Source organism: Phyllopteryx taeniolatus, chromosome 3 (genome assembly GCF_024500385.1).
Source record: "Phyllopteryx taeniolatus isolate TA_2022b chromosome 3, UOR_Ptae_1.2, whole genome shotgun sequence".
NCBI classification, from domain to species: Eukaryota; Metazoa; Chordata; class Actinopteri; order Syngnathiformes; family Syngnathidae; genus Phyllopteryx; species Phyllopteryx taeniolatus.
This window is the reverse complement of record NC_084504.1, coordinates 2414855-2433419: the sequence shown is the minus strand read 5'-3', so window position 1 is coordinate 2433419 and position 18565 is coordinate 2414855. Positions and strand designations below refer to the sequence as shown.

Below are 18565 nucleotides of genomic sequence, written 5' to 3'. Positions count from 1 at the left end.
CGACACAGGTTCATGTATTTGAAGACTGGGATTTTCGGTTTCGATACAGTATCGTTAGCGTATCGTATATACACACAGTATACATATTGCCATATTAAATGTATCATAAACCTCTGCATGATTAGACAGAAACATAGCATAGTATATATAACATGTTTTATTCTTCTTTACCACAGGAATACATTTGCATATCTTGGGTAACAGGCTTAACCTGTTACATGGGAGAGAAAATTACAAAAAAAAATGCGAAGCAATGCACAAAAAAAAAAAGCAACCTTTGAGCTTATCTACATCATTAAAGTTAGGTATCAAACAAAAGCAAACTAATTGACAGAACAAAATGGGCTCATGATTGTGTGATCATCTTGATAACAGATGATTCTGGTACTCTCTGTGGCTTCTGTCATTACACAATGTGCACAGAAAGCCATAATTGAGTGAAGGAACACCTAAGTGATAGTAGTGACAGTAGTGATTGGGTTTTTATTAGGCTTTACACGATCAGGATTTTTGGGGCCGAACACCAATCACTGATCCGATCACAAGATGGAGCAATGTCTCCATTTAAATGACCTGTTCATTTACTGTATATACTTGTGTACTTAATTGCTCCAAAAATATATATATATTTACAATAAATAATGTATTTTTGTTCATCTATTTATGCCAGTGAGGCATAGTGACAGACAGAACAAATGAATGGTCTTCTATTAGATGGCAGGAAGTACATACAGTAATTAATGTATCCACTTTTTGTGACATTTTTGTTTGTTGGTGTGCCGTGAGATTTTTCATTTGTAAAATATGTTCCTTGGCTCCATAAAGGTTGGAAATCACTGCTCTAGTCAGGTCAAACCAACATTACAACATGACAGAAATAATGGGTGCCTACTTACTGTAATACATTACTTTATTGTAATGAAATTACTTCACCCACACCGAAACTTTCGAGCATGATTCGACAGAACGCCAGGTACAACCGTTTGTGCTAGCAGTAACTTGCTAGGATACATATATATACATACATATATACATATATATATACATATATACATATATATATACATATACACATATACATATATACATCCATCCATCCATTTTCTGAGCCGCTTCTCCTCACTAGGGTCGCTGTGATGCTGGAGCCTATCCCAGCTGTCATCGGGCAGGAGGCGGGGTACACCCTGAACTGGTTGCCAGCCAATCGCAGGGCACATAGAAACAAACAACCATTCGCACTCACAGTCATGCCTACGGGCAATTTAGAGTCTCCAATTAATGCATGATTTTGGGATGTGGGAGGAAACCGGAGTGCCCGGAGAAAACCCACGCAGGCACGGGGAGAACATGCAAACTCCACACAGGCGGGGATGGGGATTGAACCCCGCACCTCAAAACTGTGATGCTGACGCTCTAACCAGTCGGCCACCGTGCCGCCTACATATGTACATATATATATATATATATATATATATATGAATATATATATATATATATATGTGTGTGTGTGTGTGTATATATATATATATATATATATATGTGTGTATATATATATATATATATATATATATATATATATAGAGTGTATCTATATATACATGTGTGTATATATACATATATATATTAAAAAAAACTTAAATGATTTTAGCAAATGGCTGCAATATAACAAAGAGTGAAAAATTTAAGGAGGTCTGAAAACTTTCCGTGCCCACTGTATGTATGTATACATCACAAAACCTGGCATTTGAACAGGGGTGTGTAGACCTTTTTTTAAAATCTCCACTGTATTGTATAAGCTTTCACAAGTGCAGGACAAAAAGGCACTATGTTAAAGTGCACCTGATTATGCTTTTAGGTTAGCTACCCAGTTGAAATGGCATGAAGAACAAAGAACATTCTTTAAAACGGATAGTACAGCTGACAAATACACTGGGATTAACAGCAACAAAACTAAATGTTTGGAACACATTTTTGTAATAGTTCCTCTACATATTGCATAGTCAGTAGAATTCACAGATAATTGCATAAAGACGAGAGGATTCTTGAGGACACCCTGGCAGGCCATAAATAAAAAGTCATACCTTAGCTTTGATTATGGCTCTTGCTCTTTAAATAGGATGGAGATAGGGATGTGCGTTTGACTCAATTTCCTTGATCAACTATAGGAGAACAATATTTGTTTTGTTGTTTTCAAAAGGGATGGGACAATATCTGCTTTTTTGTTTTCTCTGAGCTCTCCTCCTTCCACTCACATTCCCAAAACATCCACGTCAGGTTTATTGAAGACTCTAAACTGTCCACAGGTGTGGCGTAGTGGTCTCCTCTGTGGGCCTAACACTATCAGAAGAAACATCCATCCATCCATTTTGTATCTCACTTGTTCTCAGTAGGGTTGCAGGTTCTGACTTTAAGAGACAGCCAGGGTACACCATGGAATGGTTGGCAGCCAATCACATGGCACATATTAACAACCAACCAGTCACAATTACATTCACACATAAGGACACTTTAGAGACTTCAATGAACCTAATATGCATGTTTTGGGATGTGGGAGGAAGCCGTATATATTATTATTATTATAGTATAATTTATTGCCAATATATTATTATATACGTTTAGTAATCAGCATCTCTAGTGAGCATGATGTATTACATCATGTTTTGTCATGTATTGAGTAACTATTGATTCTGAACTGCTCCAGATGATGAATGTGTCAGTGTGGTAGTATTGATGGTTTCTACTTTCAACTATTGCAACGTGATAAAGTGGTGTAAATAGCAGGTGCATTAACTCGGGTGACAGTGGTAGTAGGTATACAGTAACTTGCCCAAAATCAGCTTGAGAAAATGGGCTAAAAAACAATCAGTTCCACAGACGTCACCATTATGACCATCGCTAATCGGAGAAGCAATGTTTAGTGTGCAAATGTATTAAGTGTTGTTTACAGAGGCACTAAAAAAGGGCCATAAGCATGACGTAATGCTGCCATAAATGCTTAACTAAAGCAACATGATGAAAGATGCCTTAAAGCAGGGGTGTCAAATACTGTAGTTCCCGTGTCTGTCAGAGGGCTGTTACGACTGTGACTCATATATACAACAAACGGATGGATAAGTTGTTTTTAAATCGCAAGGATAATTTTTCTGTTCAACTATTGTTCAAGAACTGTAAAAAGGGTTTTGGTAACAAAAAAATGCTTGCAATATATCGCAACGTTATTATTTATTATATATGACAATTTGAAATGTTAGCAAGAATCACGCAAGATGACACATAATTTGCTTTCGTGGGCCACATAAAATAATGTGGCGGATTTGGCCGGATTTGGCCCTCGGGCCTTGAGTTTGACACCTGTGCCTTAAAGTCTGTAGTGCTCAGTCACGTACTCATTCGTCTTCATCCGTGCTTGTGTGTGAGCTGAAAAAGTCATCTTCCCATGATGCCTTCAGTTGTGGCTCTGAGCTCTTGGCGAGTGCCAACATAGCTGGTGGCATGAGGACCACGCAGGCGGCCAGGCCAGAGATGCGCTCTGTGAACGGCGTGTCGCTCTCCCACTCATCAGTGTCAGTGTTGAACACGTGAACATATTTCACCCGGTTGCCTTTGTTATGAGAGCGCCCTCCCAGCACATGGATACGACCGTCCAATACTGCGATGCCGGGTTCCCCATGGCCAGCAGGGAGTGGGCTTAGTAAAGTCCAGGAGTTGTCTGAGGGCTCAAAGCATGCTGTCTGAAAAACACAGTATATTTGTGGTAAAATCTATAAGAATCAGTCAAATTCATTAAAAACAATTACTTTTTACCTCATAAAAATTCTTAATCTCAACTTTTGACAATTTGATATTGTTAATAGTGTGAAATGTGTATTGCTTTGGATCTGTAACATTGTTCTATTTACATATTTTTCATGTTAGTATTTTCTGTTTTAAACACAGGCCAGTATCCCACGGAATTACGTAAGAAATTAGCAAATGTAATAAAATCCTTTGAATGACAAGAATAGATCTAAGTCTACCTATAAAAGTAGACGTTCCAGAACGGGGTCACCAATGCACTAGGTAGCCCCCAAGGACCACATCAATAGCCCTCTAAAAATAGCTCACCAGTGATCTTTAAAAAAAAATATATATATATATAATAAAAAAAATAAAAAAATAAAAATAAAAAATAAAATATATATATATACATACATATATACATATATATACATACATATACATATACATATATACATATATACATATACATATATATATACATATACATATATATACACATTTACATATATATACATATACATATATATGCTTAACTAAAAATGCTTAACTATATATATATATATATATATATATACATACACACCAGTGAGTTGCATATAATTCTTTTTTTTTTTTTTTCCCCAAATCACACCTGCGTAGGTGTAAATGTGGAAATTACAATATTAAAAAAAAAAACATGGTATAGTTCAAAGGTCAGTATTTTTCACATGACCATAGCATTCGTGGAGACAAGCTAGGGAACAACGATGAGGAGGTTTATCAGCCAGTCCACTGTGAGGCAGATGTGCTGACCACCATGCCACCTCATACTGCAATTTAAAAAAAACAAAAAAAACTGTGATGACAATCCTACCTGTAAGACATCCCGCCGGTCGCCACGCTCATCATTGCTTCCCCCAATGACATACAGGCGTCCATTCACGGCAGCCATGCCGTGCCATGCTCGCCCCACCGGCCCATCCGCACAAGCTGTCCAGTTATTGGCTGCCGGGTCGAAACAGTATGTCTCTCTAAGGTACGCCCGCTCTCTGCGTCCACAAGTAATGTAAATTTTGCCATCTAAAACAGCTCCAGCATGGGCGTAAACCTACAATCAAGATTATTGATGATATTTAAAAAAAGCCTGGGATAGAGTAAATACAGCAGGAGTGGTGAGTATATAGCGCCCACGTGTGCACATGGATAGAGTTACAGCTCTTACCTCTCTAAGGAGAGGGGAAATAAACTCCCAGGTGTTAGTGTGTGGGTTGTAGCGCTCCACTGAGCACAGCTCCCTGGTGTAGTCGCGACCTCCGATGCTGTAAATATGGCCGTCCACCACGCACACGCAATGGTCTGCATGCTGGTGCTGCAAAGGCTGGATGGAGCACCACTTGTTGTGACGAGGGTCATACCTAGAGGATGGAGACGCAAGCTGATTAATATTAGGACTTCACAACTGAAGAGTAAAACGTACGCAGATTGACTTAAATGAAAACGTCCATCAGAGTAGTCAAAGCAGAGTCCACAAGTTATTTAGTGACAATTTTGCATCTATGTGACAGGGTTCACACTCAAGGCCCGTGGCCCAAATCCGGCCCTCCACGCCATTTTATGTGGCCCACGAAAGCTTTCCAAAATTTGTTAAATGCAGGGGTAATTCAATAATATGATGGAGTGCAGTTTGTTTTAGTAGCCTGGGAACCGCATTAACTGATTTCACATGGACCTCTCGTATTCACCCTTCAAGTTCTTCCAAAACCGTTGGTTTGGTAGAATAATAGACTTGCTCCTTTAACCAACCCCACAGAAAAAAGTCACAGGGTGTTAAGTCAGGACTTCTGGCTGTGCCACTCATACACAAAATAATTGAGAAAAATATTACGACATATGAATAAATTATAAATATTTTAAAATAGGGAGTTACTTTTCAATCACCCTGTGTGTATGTGTATATATGTATCTCTCTCTCTCTCTCTATATATATATATATATATATATAGTGGGTACAGAAAGTATTCAGACCCCCTTAAATTTTTCACTCTGTTATATTGCAGCCATTTTCTAAAATCATTTAAGTTCATCTTTTCCCTCAATAATGTACACACAGCACCCCATATTGATGGGGAAAAATATTGAATTTTTTGCAGATTTATTAAAAAAGAAAAACTAAAATATCACACAGCCATAAGTATTCAGACCCTTTGCTGTGACACTCATATTTAACTCGGGTGCTGTCCATTTCTTCTGATCATCCTTGAGATGGTTCTACACCTTCATTGGAGTCCAGCTGTGTTTGATTCTACTGATTGGACTTGATAAGGAAAGCCACACACCTGTCTATTTAAGACCTTACAGCTCACAGTGCATGTCAGAGCAAATGAGAATCATGAGGTCAGAGGAACTGCCCGAAGAGCTCAGAGACAGAATTGTGGCAAGGCACAGATCTGGCCAAGGTTACAAAAAAAAAAAAAAATAAATTCTGCTGCACTTAAGGTTCCTAAATCCTTAACTAGAAGACGTTTGGGACAACCAGAACCCCTTACTTGACCTGGGTGTCCAGCCAAACTGAGCAATCGGGGGAGAAGAGCCTTGGTGAGAGAGGTAAAGTAGAACCCAAAGATCACTGTGGCTGATCTGCAAGGAGGAATGGCAGAGGATCCCCAAATCCAGGTGTGAAAAACTTGTTGCATCAGTCCCAAAAAGACTCATGGCTGTATTAGTACAAAAGGGTTTAGTTCTACTAAATACTGAGCAAAGGGTCTGAATACTTATGACTGTGTGATAGTTTTTCTTTTTTAATAAATCTGCAAAAATGTAAACAATTCTGTTTTTTTCTGTTAATATGGGGTGCGGTGTGTACATTAATGAGGAAATAAATTTACAAAAATTATTTTAGCTAATGGCTGCAATAGAGGGAAAATTTTAAGGGGGTCTGAATACTTTTCGTACCCACTATATATATATATATATATATATATATATATATATATATATATATATATATATGTGTGTGTGTGTGTGTTTATTTCAAAGTTGACCTCAAAATTCTGGAAAACCCTTCCACCTGTGTCATGCGTTTTTATAATGCATGCTTTTGCTTCTGCCCATATGATCAAAACGAAGTATTATTTGTATTTTGTTAGTTTTTTCAAAGAATTATTCTGAAGTTAAGCACTTTATTTGAACACGTAATACTATTTTTATATACTTGCTCTTCACAGCCCTACTTTTAATTAGTAAATGAGAAAACACACAGTTGTGCTCATACATTTGATTACCCAGGCAGAATTTGTAAGATGGGTACAATTCTTTAAAGAAAACATGAAGGGCCAGGAGAAACCCATTTAATTTTATTATGGGATTCAAATTAAATTGTCTAGCATTTCAGATATCATTATAATTAAACAAAACATAAGTGTAAAGAAATTAATGTTTGTTGATCAGTTATCATTCGTATTTAAAAATACAAATAAATAAAAAAATTTCATACTACCTGTCATATTGGAATGAAAGTGTAAGCTACACCTTTTTCGTAACCTCTAGGTGGGGGTGGCATATTGGAATGAAAGTGTACAGCTTTTTCATAACCTCTAGATAGCGGCATACATTTATAAAATGGGAACGTTTTTTTCCTTTTAATTTTCCCCTATACCTATGTATAATGCGCACCATTGACTTTTTACATTTTTTTTGGGGGTGGGGAATGCGCATTATACACAAGAAATTATGGTAATTCCCAGGAACTTCAAGGTTCTGACAGTTGACACAGGGCAGTTGGACAGCGTGAGGGCAGCTGTGGCGAAGGATGTTTCCTGAAGTCCACGATCATCTCTACCGTCTTTTAGCGTGTTCAGCTCCAGGTTGTGTTGGCCGCACCACAGCTCCAGCAGCTCCACTTCCAGTCAATACACAGACTCGTCACCGTCAATTGAAGAAAAGATGAATACGGCCAAGTACAGGGATATCCTGGACGAAAACATTCTCCAGAGTGCTCAGAACCTCAGACTTGGCCGAAGGGTCACCTTAAAAAAAGACAATGACCCTAAGCAAACAGCTAAAATACCGAAGGAGTGGCTTCAGAACAACTCCGTGACTGTTTTTGAATGGCCCAGCCAGAGCCCTGACAAACTCAATTGAGCATCTCTGGAAAGACCGGAAAATGGCTCCCCACCAACATTTACCATGATGATGGAGAAGAGCCTTGGTGAGAGGTAAAGAAGAACCCAAAGATCACTGTGGCTGATCTGCAAGGAGGAATGGCAGAGGATCCCCAAATCCAGGTGGGAAAAACTTCTTGCATCATTCCCAAAAAGACTCATGGCTGTATTGGCTCAAAAGGGTGCTTCGACAAAATACTGAGCAAAGGGTCTGAATACTACTCCTGTTCAGCCTGTATATGCTACCATTGGGTCAAATTCTTCAGAACTTTAATTTTGACTATCATAGCCATGCAGATGACACACAGTTATATCTAGCAGATGACTACAGTTCAATTGAAGTGTTGTTGTTGTTGTTGTGTAAAACAGATAAATATCTGGAAGAGCCAAAAAAAAAGTTCAATTAAACCACAACAAAACTGAGATAATTGTTTTTGGCAATAAAGAAAAGAGGATTGCTGTTAGTAAATACCTGGAGTCACTCTCTTTAAAAACCAAAGACCAAGTCCGAAACCTTGGTGTTCTTGATAGATTCCGACCTGACTTTTAACAGTCATATCAAATCAATTACTAAAACTTCTTCTACCATCTGAAGAACATATCCAGAGTGAAGTCTTGCATGTGTCAAGCAAACCAGGAGAAGCACATCCATGCTTTTATCTCAAGTAGACTTGACTATTGTAATGGTCTTCTGACTGGACTCCCTAAAAAGAGCATTAAACAGCTGCAGCTCATTCAGAATGCTGCAGCTCGGGTTCTGACCAGAACAAAGAGGTCAGAGCATATTACTCCAATTCTAAAAACTTTACACTGGCTTCCAGTCAGCTTTAGAATAGATTTTAAAGTTCTGCTACTGGTCTATAAATCACTAAACGGTTTAGGTCCTGAATACATGAATGAAATGCTTATGGAATATAAACCCAGTAGGGCTCTGAGATCGACAGACTCCGGTCAAATAGTGGAGCACAGAGTCCAAAGCAAACATGGTGAAGCAGCATTAAGCTATTATGCTGCACACAAATGGAATAAGTTGCCAACGGAAGTGACGTCAGCCTCAATTGTGCATGTTTTTAAGTCCAGGTTAAAAACTCTTTTCTTTTTTTCCCCCCATGCTTTTTAGAGCATTTCCACTTTTAAATTCTATTGCTTGCACTGTACGCTGCTTTAATTGCATTTTTATTTATGTTTTCCTTTTTTGTTTTAAATGTTTATAAGTTGTTTTTAAATGCTTTTAATCATGTAAAGCACATTGAGTTACCTTGTGTCTGAAATGCGCCATATAAATAAACTTGCTTTACTTTATGGCTGTGACATTTCATTTTTTCTTTTTTAAGAAATCAGCCAAAATTTCAACTATTCTTTTTTTTTCCCCTGTCAATATGGGGTGCTGTGTGTACATTGAGGGCAAAAAAATTTACGTACATGATTTTAACAAATGGCTGTAATATAACAAAGTGAAAAATTTAAGGGGGTCTGAAAACTTTCCGTATATATATATATATATATATATATGTGTGTGTGTGTGTATTTGTAAAGCCATATTGGGGTTCTCACCTCCAGCAGCAAGTCTCTGCACGAAATCCACTGGTATTCCTGTCTCCACCAATAAGATATACAAAGTTGTTAAGCACAGCAATTCCCTGGTTGGACATCTGGGGACTGTTCACTGCATTAAGAGCCCTCCATTCGTTCCAACTGGGATGGAACACCTGGATTAGATGCTTGTTGACCATATGAGAGGGGGAAGTAAACATCCCACCGAAGCCCAAGATACAGTTGAAGGTGGAGCGAGGCTGTGTGAGAGGACTCTGAAGGACCGGCTGCCACATCTCTTGCTCGTGGTAATGGAGGGCGGCGGACACAGTTTCCTTTAGCGGGCACTGTTCCAGTTTATCATGCAACCTCTGAAGTACTCGTTTCTCCATTAGGCAGAAGCGCACAGCATCAAGCATCTTGAGATTGTCCTGCAGTTCAGCGGATTGAGCAACATTTAGATGTGTAGTGAAACACGCTTTACCGTGGTTCATCGTTCATTGCAAATTTTTATCGAATTATTGCAAATTTAGAGTTGCTTCAATTGTCGATGTTGTTCCCTCAGAGAAGAGAGAGTGCATATGAGAATTGTTGTATGCTCTGTTTGTATGTGCTGCTGCTCTGTGTGTGTGTGTGTGTGTGTGTGTGTTAAAGTAGCAGTTGTTTAAAGATTTATAATTACCGTAACATGTAAGCTAATTTCTGTTAGCCCCTTTATGGCGTTTCACATTACATTGTTATATGTTAAGGTAGCGTACTTTCGTTAGACAAAATTACATGGTTTGATTGAACATTTACAACCCCAATTCCAATGAAGTTGGGGCGTTGTGTTAAACATAAATAAAAACAGAATACAATGATTTGCAAATCATGTTCAACCTATATTTAATTGAATACACTACAAAGACAAGATATTTAATGTTCAAACTGATAAACTTGATTGTTTTTAGCAAATAATCATTAACTTAGAATTTTATGGCTGCAACACTTTCCAAAAAAGCTAGGACAGGGTCATGTTTACCACTGTGTTACATCACCTTCTCTTTTAACATTCAATAAACATTTGGGAACTGAGGACACTAATTGTTGAAGCTTTGTAGAGGGAATTCTTTCCCATTCTTGCTTGATGTACAGCTTCAGCTGTTCAACAGTCCGGGGTCTCCATTGTTGTATTTTACGCTTCATAATGCGCCACACATTTTCAAAAGGGAGACAGGTCTGGACTGCAGGCAGGCCAGTCTAGTACCCGCACTCTTTTACTACGAAACCACGCTGTTGGACCACGTGCAGAATGTGGTTTGGCATTGTTTTGCTGAAATAAGCAGGGGCCTCCATATGTTTCTCCGAAACCTGTATGTACCTTTCAGCATTAATGGTGCCTTCACAGATGTGTAAGTTACCCATGCCATTGGCACTAACACAGCCCCATACCATCACAGATGCTGGCTTTTGAACTTTGCGTCCATAACAGTCCGGATGGTTCTTTTCCTCTTGGGCCCGGAGGACATGACGTCCACAATTTCCAAAAACAATTTGAAATGTGGACTCGTCCGACCACAGAACACTTTTCCACTTTGCATCAGTCCATCTTAGATGAGCTCGGGCCCAGAGAAGCCAGCGGCGTTTCTGTGTGTTGTTGATAAAAGGCTTTTGCTTTGCATAGTAGTTTCAAGTTGCACTTACGGATGTAGTGCCGAACTGTATTTACTGACATTGGTTTTCTGAAGTGACATTGAGAGACAAGACATTGATGTCGGTTTGCAGTGATGCAGTGCCGCCTGAGGGCTCGAAGGTCACGGGCATTCAATGTTGGTTTTCGGCCTTGCCGCTTACATGCAGTGATTTCTCCAGATTTTCTCTGAACCTTTTGATGATATTATGGACTGTGGATGATGAAATCCCTGAATTCCTTGCAATTGTACGTTGAGGAACATTGTCCTTAAACTGTTCGACTATTTTCTCATATACTTGTTCACAAAGAGGTGAACCTCGCCCCATCTTTGCTTGTGAATGACTGAGCAATTCAGGGAAGCTCCTTTTATACCCAAGCATGGCACCCACCTGTTCCCAATTAGCCTGTTCACCTGTGGGACGTTCCAAACAGGTGTTTGATGAGCATTCCTCAACTTTCTCAGACTTTTTTGCCACCTGTCCCAGCTTTTTTGGAATGTGTTGCAGCCATAAAATTCTAAGTTAATGATTATTTGCTAAAAATAATAAAGTTTATCAGTTTGAACATTAAATATGTTGTCTTTGTAGTGTATTCAATTAAATATAGGTTGAACATGATTTGCAAATCATTGTACTCTGTTTTTATTTGTTTAACACAACGTCCCAACTTCATTGGAATTGGGGTTGTTATATACAAATGTTTAAGTCTTCCTTTTCCAGTAAACTTCAACTGGGAGTGACCAATAGCTGGAAGCAAGCATGCTTTGCCTCTTATTTGGAGAACTGTGCGAGCCAGTGAGAACAGCCCCTACGGAATACTTTTAAGAAGTGTTTAACTGGGTTTAAGTGTCTCTTAAAAAGTTTAAAAGTGTTTAAAGTGTGTGGGAGTGGTAAAATCTATAAAACAACATAATATCTATTTTATATAGTCTGTCTATAGCACAGCTTTTCACGTATCGTGGGTGAGTCTGGAATGTATCCTCCACAATAAATTGGCCTTCACTGTATGAGGAAGTACAAAGTGTAGAGCATTGTCTTGTGTACAGTGGGTGACAGAAGATAAAAAAAACATGGACACCCCTGACTGACCTGTAAGTACACTTGGTCACGCTCCACCTGCTCAGGACTGTAGTGGTAGTGAAGCGCTGCTTCATACACCTCATTCTCACTTTGCACCTCAAGCTCATCACTGCTCAGCACTCGAAATATTTCCTCTTGGGGGAGCCGTCGGTAGGCGTCCGTGCGGGACAAAGCCTGAAGGTTGCTCAGGATGTGTGAGTGGACCCTGGCATTGAGCTGCTGCAGTCCGTAGAGATCAGCCAGGTGATGAATTTCCAATAGGTTGCTCTCATCCAGCCAGGAGAAGAGGAACTCGCAGCAGAAGCCAATGACATCCTCAAGCTTTTGAAAACACAAAACATACAACATAACGTAAATAGTGGGAGCCCCAAAGCTGAACCATTTACAGGTCAACCAATATAATTCATGTTGGATTGTAAGCATATAAAGCACGGGTGTACAGGCTGTGTCCTGCTCCGGCTCTTTAATCTTGCCCACAGATTTACATGGTAAAGAGTCTAGTAATAGTTGTTGCATTAATCCCCCCACAATTGGTTAGTTAAAATGTATTCATGTTTTATTTATTTATTTCATAAGATTCATACAATAATTGGTAATGTCCAGTCTGGCTTTCTTGTGTGACGTTTTGCATTTTCTACCGTTTTGCATTTTTTGTTGGTATTCTGTGGTTCATTAAAGACTAAATTGTCAGTAGGTGTGAATGTGAATGTGTATGGTTGTCTGTCAACAGGTATGTGCCAAAAAATTTTAATATTGAGGGAAAGTCCCTTTATTTCAATAATTTGTTTCAAAAAGTGAAACCACACACAGTGAAATATTTCAAGCCTTGTTTCAATTTTGATGATTATGACAGACAGACAAAACAAACAAATGCAGTATTTCACAAAATTTGAATATTTCATGTGACCAACAAAAAAGGATCTTAAACACAGACATGTTGGCCTTCTGAAAAGTGTATTAAAGTAATAGGCCCTCAGTACTTTCTTGGGCATCCTTTTGCATTAGTTATAGCATCAAGGCGGCGTGGCATGGAGGTGATCAGCCTTAGGCACGATTCAAGTGTTATTGTAGCCCAAGTTGCTTTGATATTGGCCTTCAGATCGTCTGCATTTCGGATTTCTGTTCCCTCATCTTCCTCTTGACAATACCCCATAAGATTTAAATGGGGTTCAAGTGAGGAGAGTTTGCTGGCCGATCAAGTCCTGTTATTCCATGCCTATTAAATCAGGTATTGGTAGTTTTAGCTTTCTGGGCAGATGCCAAATCCTGCTGGAAAATAAAATAATTGTCTCCAAAAAGCTTGTCGGCTGCAGGAAGCATGAAGTGCTCTAAAATTTCCTGGTAGACAACTGCGTTGACTGCGGACTTGATGAAAGACAACAGACCCATACCAGCAAATGACATGGCTCCCCAAACCATTACTGACTGTGGAAACTTCATACTGGACTTTAAGCAGCTTGACTTTTGTGCTTCTCCAATTTTCCTCCAGACTCTGGGACCTTGATTACCAAATCAAATGCAAACTTTACTTTCATCTGAAAAGAGGACTTGGGACCACTGGGCAACAGACCAATACTTTTTCTCCTTAGCACAGCACAGACGCTTCTGACGTTGTTTTTGGTTCTGGGGTGGCTTGACAGCTGTAAGCCCATGTCACGCAGATGTCCGTATGTGGTGGTTCTTGATGCACTGACACCAGCCTCAGTCTACTTCTTATGAAGCGCCCCCAGATTTCTGAATCGCCGTTGCTTGACAATCCTTTCAAGGCTGCAGTCATCCCTGTCCCTTGTGCACCTTTTCCGGCCACATTTCCCCCTTCCTCTTAAAACTCTGTTAATGTACTTTGATACAGCGCTCTGTAAGCATCCAGCTTCATTTGCAATTTCTTTTCGAGACCTTTTATCCTTATGGAGGGTGTCAATGACGGTTTTCTGCACAACCGTCAAGTCAGCAGTCTTCCCCGTGATTGTGAAGCCTACTAAGCCAGACTGAGACCATTTGAAGGCTGAGGTGTTTTGCATTAATTAATTAGCTGACAAGATTGGGACACAAGAGAGCCTACAATGTTGAACTTTGTCATGATACTCTAATTTTGTGAAATACTGGGTTTATTATTTTGTCTTTCTGCCATAATCATCAACATTGAAACAAATAAAGGCTTGAAATATTTCACTTTGTATGTGGGGAATTAATATATCCAAGTTTCCCTTTTTGAAACAAATTATTAAAATAAATGGACTTTCCCTCGATATTAAAACTTTTTTGGCATATGCCTGTATATCTGCCCTAAAATTGGCTGGCAACCAGTCCAGGGTGTACTCTGCCTCTCCCCCAAAATCAGCACCAGGTAGGCGGGATAGGCACCAGCTATCCTGTGACCATAATGAGTACGAGGGGTGTAGAAAGTGTATAAATGCATGTCTGCACAGTTGATAAAGGTTTTATGATCGTAGGCCTGCAAAATGTCATGTGTTACCCATGTATTACGAAAGGCAAGAGACCCCACCTGCACCAATGTGGCCGCTATCAGGACTTCCTGTACACAGTCCAGGTCTAACTCTATCTTTGAAGTGTACATATAGTCTATTATTTTGTTCAAGCCCAAAAAGGACACTCCGTGAATCGGGATCTCATTCTGCTGCGTCTCCCGAAGGCCTCCGGTGAACATCCCCCTAAGGAGAACATTGACAGGGTGTTAGAGAACTGCTGCCCTGACCAGGAAGATGCCAAAAATCAGTTGGAAAGTTTTATCTGTTAAACATGCCATTCAAACTCATGATCAGTATTGAATAAGCTACTGTAACAAGCATCCATTTTCTATATCGTTGTCCTCATTAGGGTTGTGGATGAGCTGGAGCCTATCCCAGCTGATTTTGGGTGTGAGGTTAGGTACAACCTGGAATCGTTGCCAGACAATCACACGTCACATTTAAACAACCATTCACACTGACCTATGGACAATTTAGGGACTTCAACTAACATGCATATTTTTGGAATGTGGGAGGAAGCCGCAGACACAGAGAGAACATGTAAGCTCCACACAGGTGTGCCTAAGGCGAGATTCAAACTTGTGACCGCTCGACTGTGAGGCAGCTTGCTTAGCCCTTGGGCACCATGCTGCATATTTACAGTGGATTTCAAATAAATCTACACACCACAGTTCAACTACCTTTTTTTTTTTTTTTTTTTTTTTTAAATATACAGTGGAACCTCAATAGAACAGAATAATGTGGGCGGGGGTCAACCGATGTAGCCGATTGTTCGTTACATTGAAGCACTTCTTTTTCGAGGCCATATGCACCCATATTACTGTACAATACAAAATTATCATTTTGTAGTTTTTTTGTGTGGCCTAAAACGCCCAGTACAGTACAATGTTATTGTAAATAAATATGAAAAAAAAGCTTGAAAATGTTTGAAAGTTTCACATTTTCTCCAAACTTACCACAACGGTGTGCTTGATCAATGCTGGAACTAACACTTTGTCAACAGCATTTTAATTGACAAATGATAACTATTTTTTTGGACATATTGTTTAGTCCCGATGGTCCGTTGTATCTGATATCCGTTATATCGGGGTCCGTTTTATGGAGGTTCCACTCTAACAATAATAATAATGCATTACCGTTGTGCTTTTCAAGGCAGTCGAAGACACTTTACAATTGCACACACGACTCATTCCCTCCACAGTCATATCCTTGTGGGTGGTAAGCTACTTGTGTAGCCACAGCTGTCATGGGGCAGTCTGACAGAAGCGCAGCTGCCATTTGGCACCTACAACCCCTCCGACCGCCACCAAACATCCAACCACATTAAATCGTGGGCAAATTAGGTTAAGCGGGACACAATGTCGACGCTTACTCGGGCGGGGATGCGCACCGGTGCAGGGCATTACTAACCCTCTATGCCACATCATATTAAAAAAAAAAACAATCACACCAAAACAAATCATTCCAAACCTTTTTCCAACATTATTGTGACCTATAACCTGTACAACAAAAGAATTTACTAGATTTTAGAATGGCCCAGCCACCAGCCAGAGTCCAGACCTGACCCCGATCGAACATCTTTGCAATGATCTGAAGAGCGCTGTGCACAGTGTTTTTGGCAATGAAGAGAGAGGAAATATCACCACATTAAGATGTGCCAGATTTTCTGTTACCCAAAAATACAGAGTGCTGTAATAAAAGCTAATGGTGTGGCAACAAAGTATTAGATTGAGGGTGTGCATATTTCTGCAACCAGGTTATTGTACATTTTTTATTTTGACCTAAAAAGATTTATCAACTGAGTTGCTAAGAATATAGGCCACATTTAATGGTGGAAAAAGATTTGAAATGATTTATCTTGGTCTCCTGGTTTTTAAACAGGGGTATGTAGACTTTTCATATCCTCTGTATATGTAGTCAGACGATGCTACAATTAGTCATCTAAAGTTCTTGCTTTCCACTCTGTTTTTTGTACCTGGTTGTGTTTTTTTCCTGAAAATGTGCACAATTTTATTTTTTTCACTTCTGCTGTGTATGTAAAGTTTGCATTCTGTGTCGGTAGTTAAGTTAGCCATTATTAATTTTATATTCCAATTATTTGACAAAAGATTTCATTGTTTATCCATAATCCTGTTTTTTCCATTGTGCTCCTTAATTGGGGCTCCCAGTGGGTCTACAAACCCCCGTGTACAGTATGTGAGGTCAAAATAGTGCCTGGGTTGACGTTACATTTAAAACACACACTAAGTAGGGCAAAAATTGTGTAGAATGTGCAAATTCATGACAGCAAGGATGAGTGTTCTTTGATTTCCCACACGAATACCCATGCAAGATGTGTCATATGACAAGCCAATGGTGCGTTCCATGCCGGCAAATGTGATGCGCCTGTTTACAATTCCAATTATATAAGGTTTCTGGAAGTGTCATTTACTATGTTCTACCTCCTTTTCCTTTGCAGCAGCGTCACAATTTCAAGACGCGTTTTCACTTTCACTTTTGACAAACTCGGCAGTTCACGACAGAAGTTTTGAAGGTTTTACCTAAAGTAATCGCAGGAGGCAGCAAGAAGCACACGGTGGCCGTGGATGGCTTGACCCTCCACCAGTAGCACCACATCCGACAGGATGCCAGCTTGCCGGAGCCCCAGCAGGCTGTCGAGCAGGCTTTGGGAATGGGCCGAACTTCTGTACGTCTGTCGGCCGCGGCGGGCTTGGGCTGGGGAGCCGACGGTGGCCGAACCGCCCGTCAGATTAAGCTGTCCGTTCTCGGCCATCACCCTTAAAAGGGCTGGAGCAAGCATTAGCAAAGGCGATTTACATCATAATCAACCAATTACCCCGGTAAAACAAACAAACAAACAAACAAACAGGAACAGGACAGAACAGGAAGGAGAATGGGTTGCTGTCAAGGGTGGTTACGGTTCACCGGTCAAGTCACCGCAACAATCGCAGTACATGAAAATAAAGCGTGTAGTTCATTCAAGTCCACGCATTTAACCTCGACTCGGTGCTCACTTGTTATCTAACGTCAACATTGACAACGAGGACATGCAGCTAGCAAGCTAATGTTGAAACCTCCCTGTTGGAAGGGCAAAATAAATGTTTGTCAAAATAAACTACAACGGCAACTAACACACGGTAGCGCGAGTAGAAGCAGGTCGTTTTTCGCTCAATTTAGGATTTTCTAATTCCAGCGACCTGACTTTTAACGTTTGCGGATGTTCACGTTGAGGCGCGACAGTGTTGAGAGCTTATGTCCCATTGGTCCCTCTTATGGTATTAGCCCGCCCTTTTGTCCGCATGAGCCAATCAGAAACATAAAAGAAAGGTAACGCAAGCAAGCTATCAAGATCACTGTTTAAGGCTATCCTACTTTTTTTTAAATATAAATATGCAGTCACATTCCCTTGATCCGTTTTGTACTTTTGACTATAGACTAATCATTAGTGTGTGAAGACATACTACTACAGTGCTAAAATGAAACTACATGCGTTGCTGTCGTTTACACTGTAATTATTTCCATCAAACACTAGAGGAAGCTCTTCACTTCAGAAAAAACAGGTTGCTCCTGTTTCTTACTGTACTCTCTTGATCAAGCTACGTCCGCTTTACACCAACATTTGAAACGTTGATAATAATAATGTAAAATAAGTCAACTAAAATAAAACATGTTTAACAAGTACATACAATGAGCACTGTGGTCAAGTGGTTGCACAGTTGCACTGGTAGTGCACACGGCAAAGGTGCATTTCCCTGCCAGTGCCCGCATGCTCAGCTAGTACCAGGCAAGCCTTGATTTAAACAAAAAATAATGATAATTAAAAAAAAATAATGAATGGGTGGGTGGGTTGTGTCAGGAAGTGTGTCTGACGTA

The 18565-nt window shown here is 39.8% G+C and overlaps 1 protein-coding gene across 2 annotated transcripts; it reads right to left on the bottom strand.

Moving 5' to 3' along the window:
• Window positions 1–139: 139 nt before the first annotated feature.
• Window positions 140–17947, bottom strand: klhl22 (kelch-like family member 22). Of its 2 annotated transcripts, none has more exons than XM_061766411.1 (7): window positions 17233–17947; window positions 14710–14875; window positions 12213–12524; window positions 9474–9883; window positions 4982–5174; window positions 4634–4867; window positions 140–3731 (listed from the first exon to the last, which is right to left on the bottom strand). In XM_061766411.1, the coding sequence occupies exons 1-7, from the start codon at window positions 17490–17492 to the stop codon at window positions 3387–3389; spliced, it is 1920 nt and encodes a 639-aa protein (XP_061622395.1). In that variant the 5' UTR covers window positions 17493–17947; the 3' UTR covers window positions 140–3386. The 2 variants fall into 2 exon arrangements, with proteins under 2 accessions (XP_061622395.1, XP_061622397.1); XM_061766413.1 differs by having other exon boundaries at window positions 3549–3727.
• Window positions 17948–18565: the final 618 nt, after the last annotated feature.

Excerpts from the sequence above, each read along its gene's own strand:
- klhl22 (XM_061766411.1), bottom strand. The coding sequence starts at position 17,492 with ATGCTTGCTCCAGCCCTTTTAAGGGTGATGGCCGAGAACGGACAGCTT. Across the intron at positions 14,876-17,232 it reads GCCTCCTGCGATTACTTTAG|GGGGATGTTCACCGGAGGCC; the intron begins GTAAAACCTTCA and ends TGTTCTCCTTAG. Across the intron at positions 5,175-9,473 it reads GCAGAGACTTGCTGCTGGAG|GTATGACCCTCGTCACAACA; the intron begins GTGAGAACCCCA and ends TCCATCCTCTAG.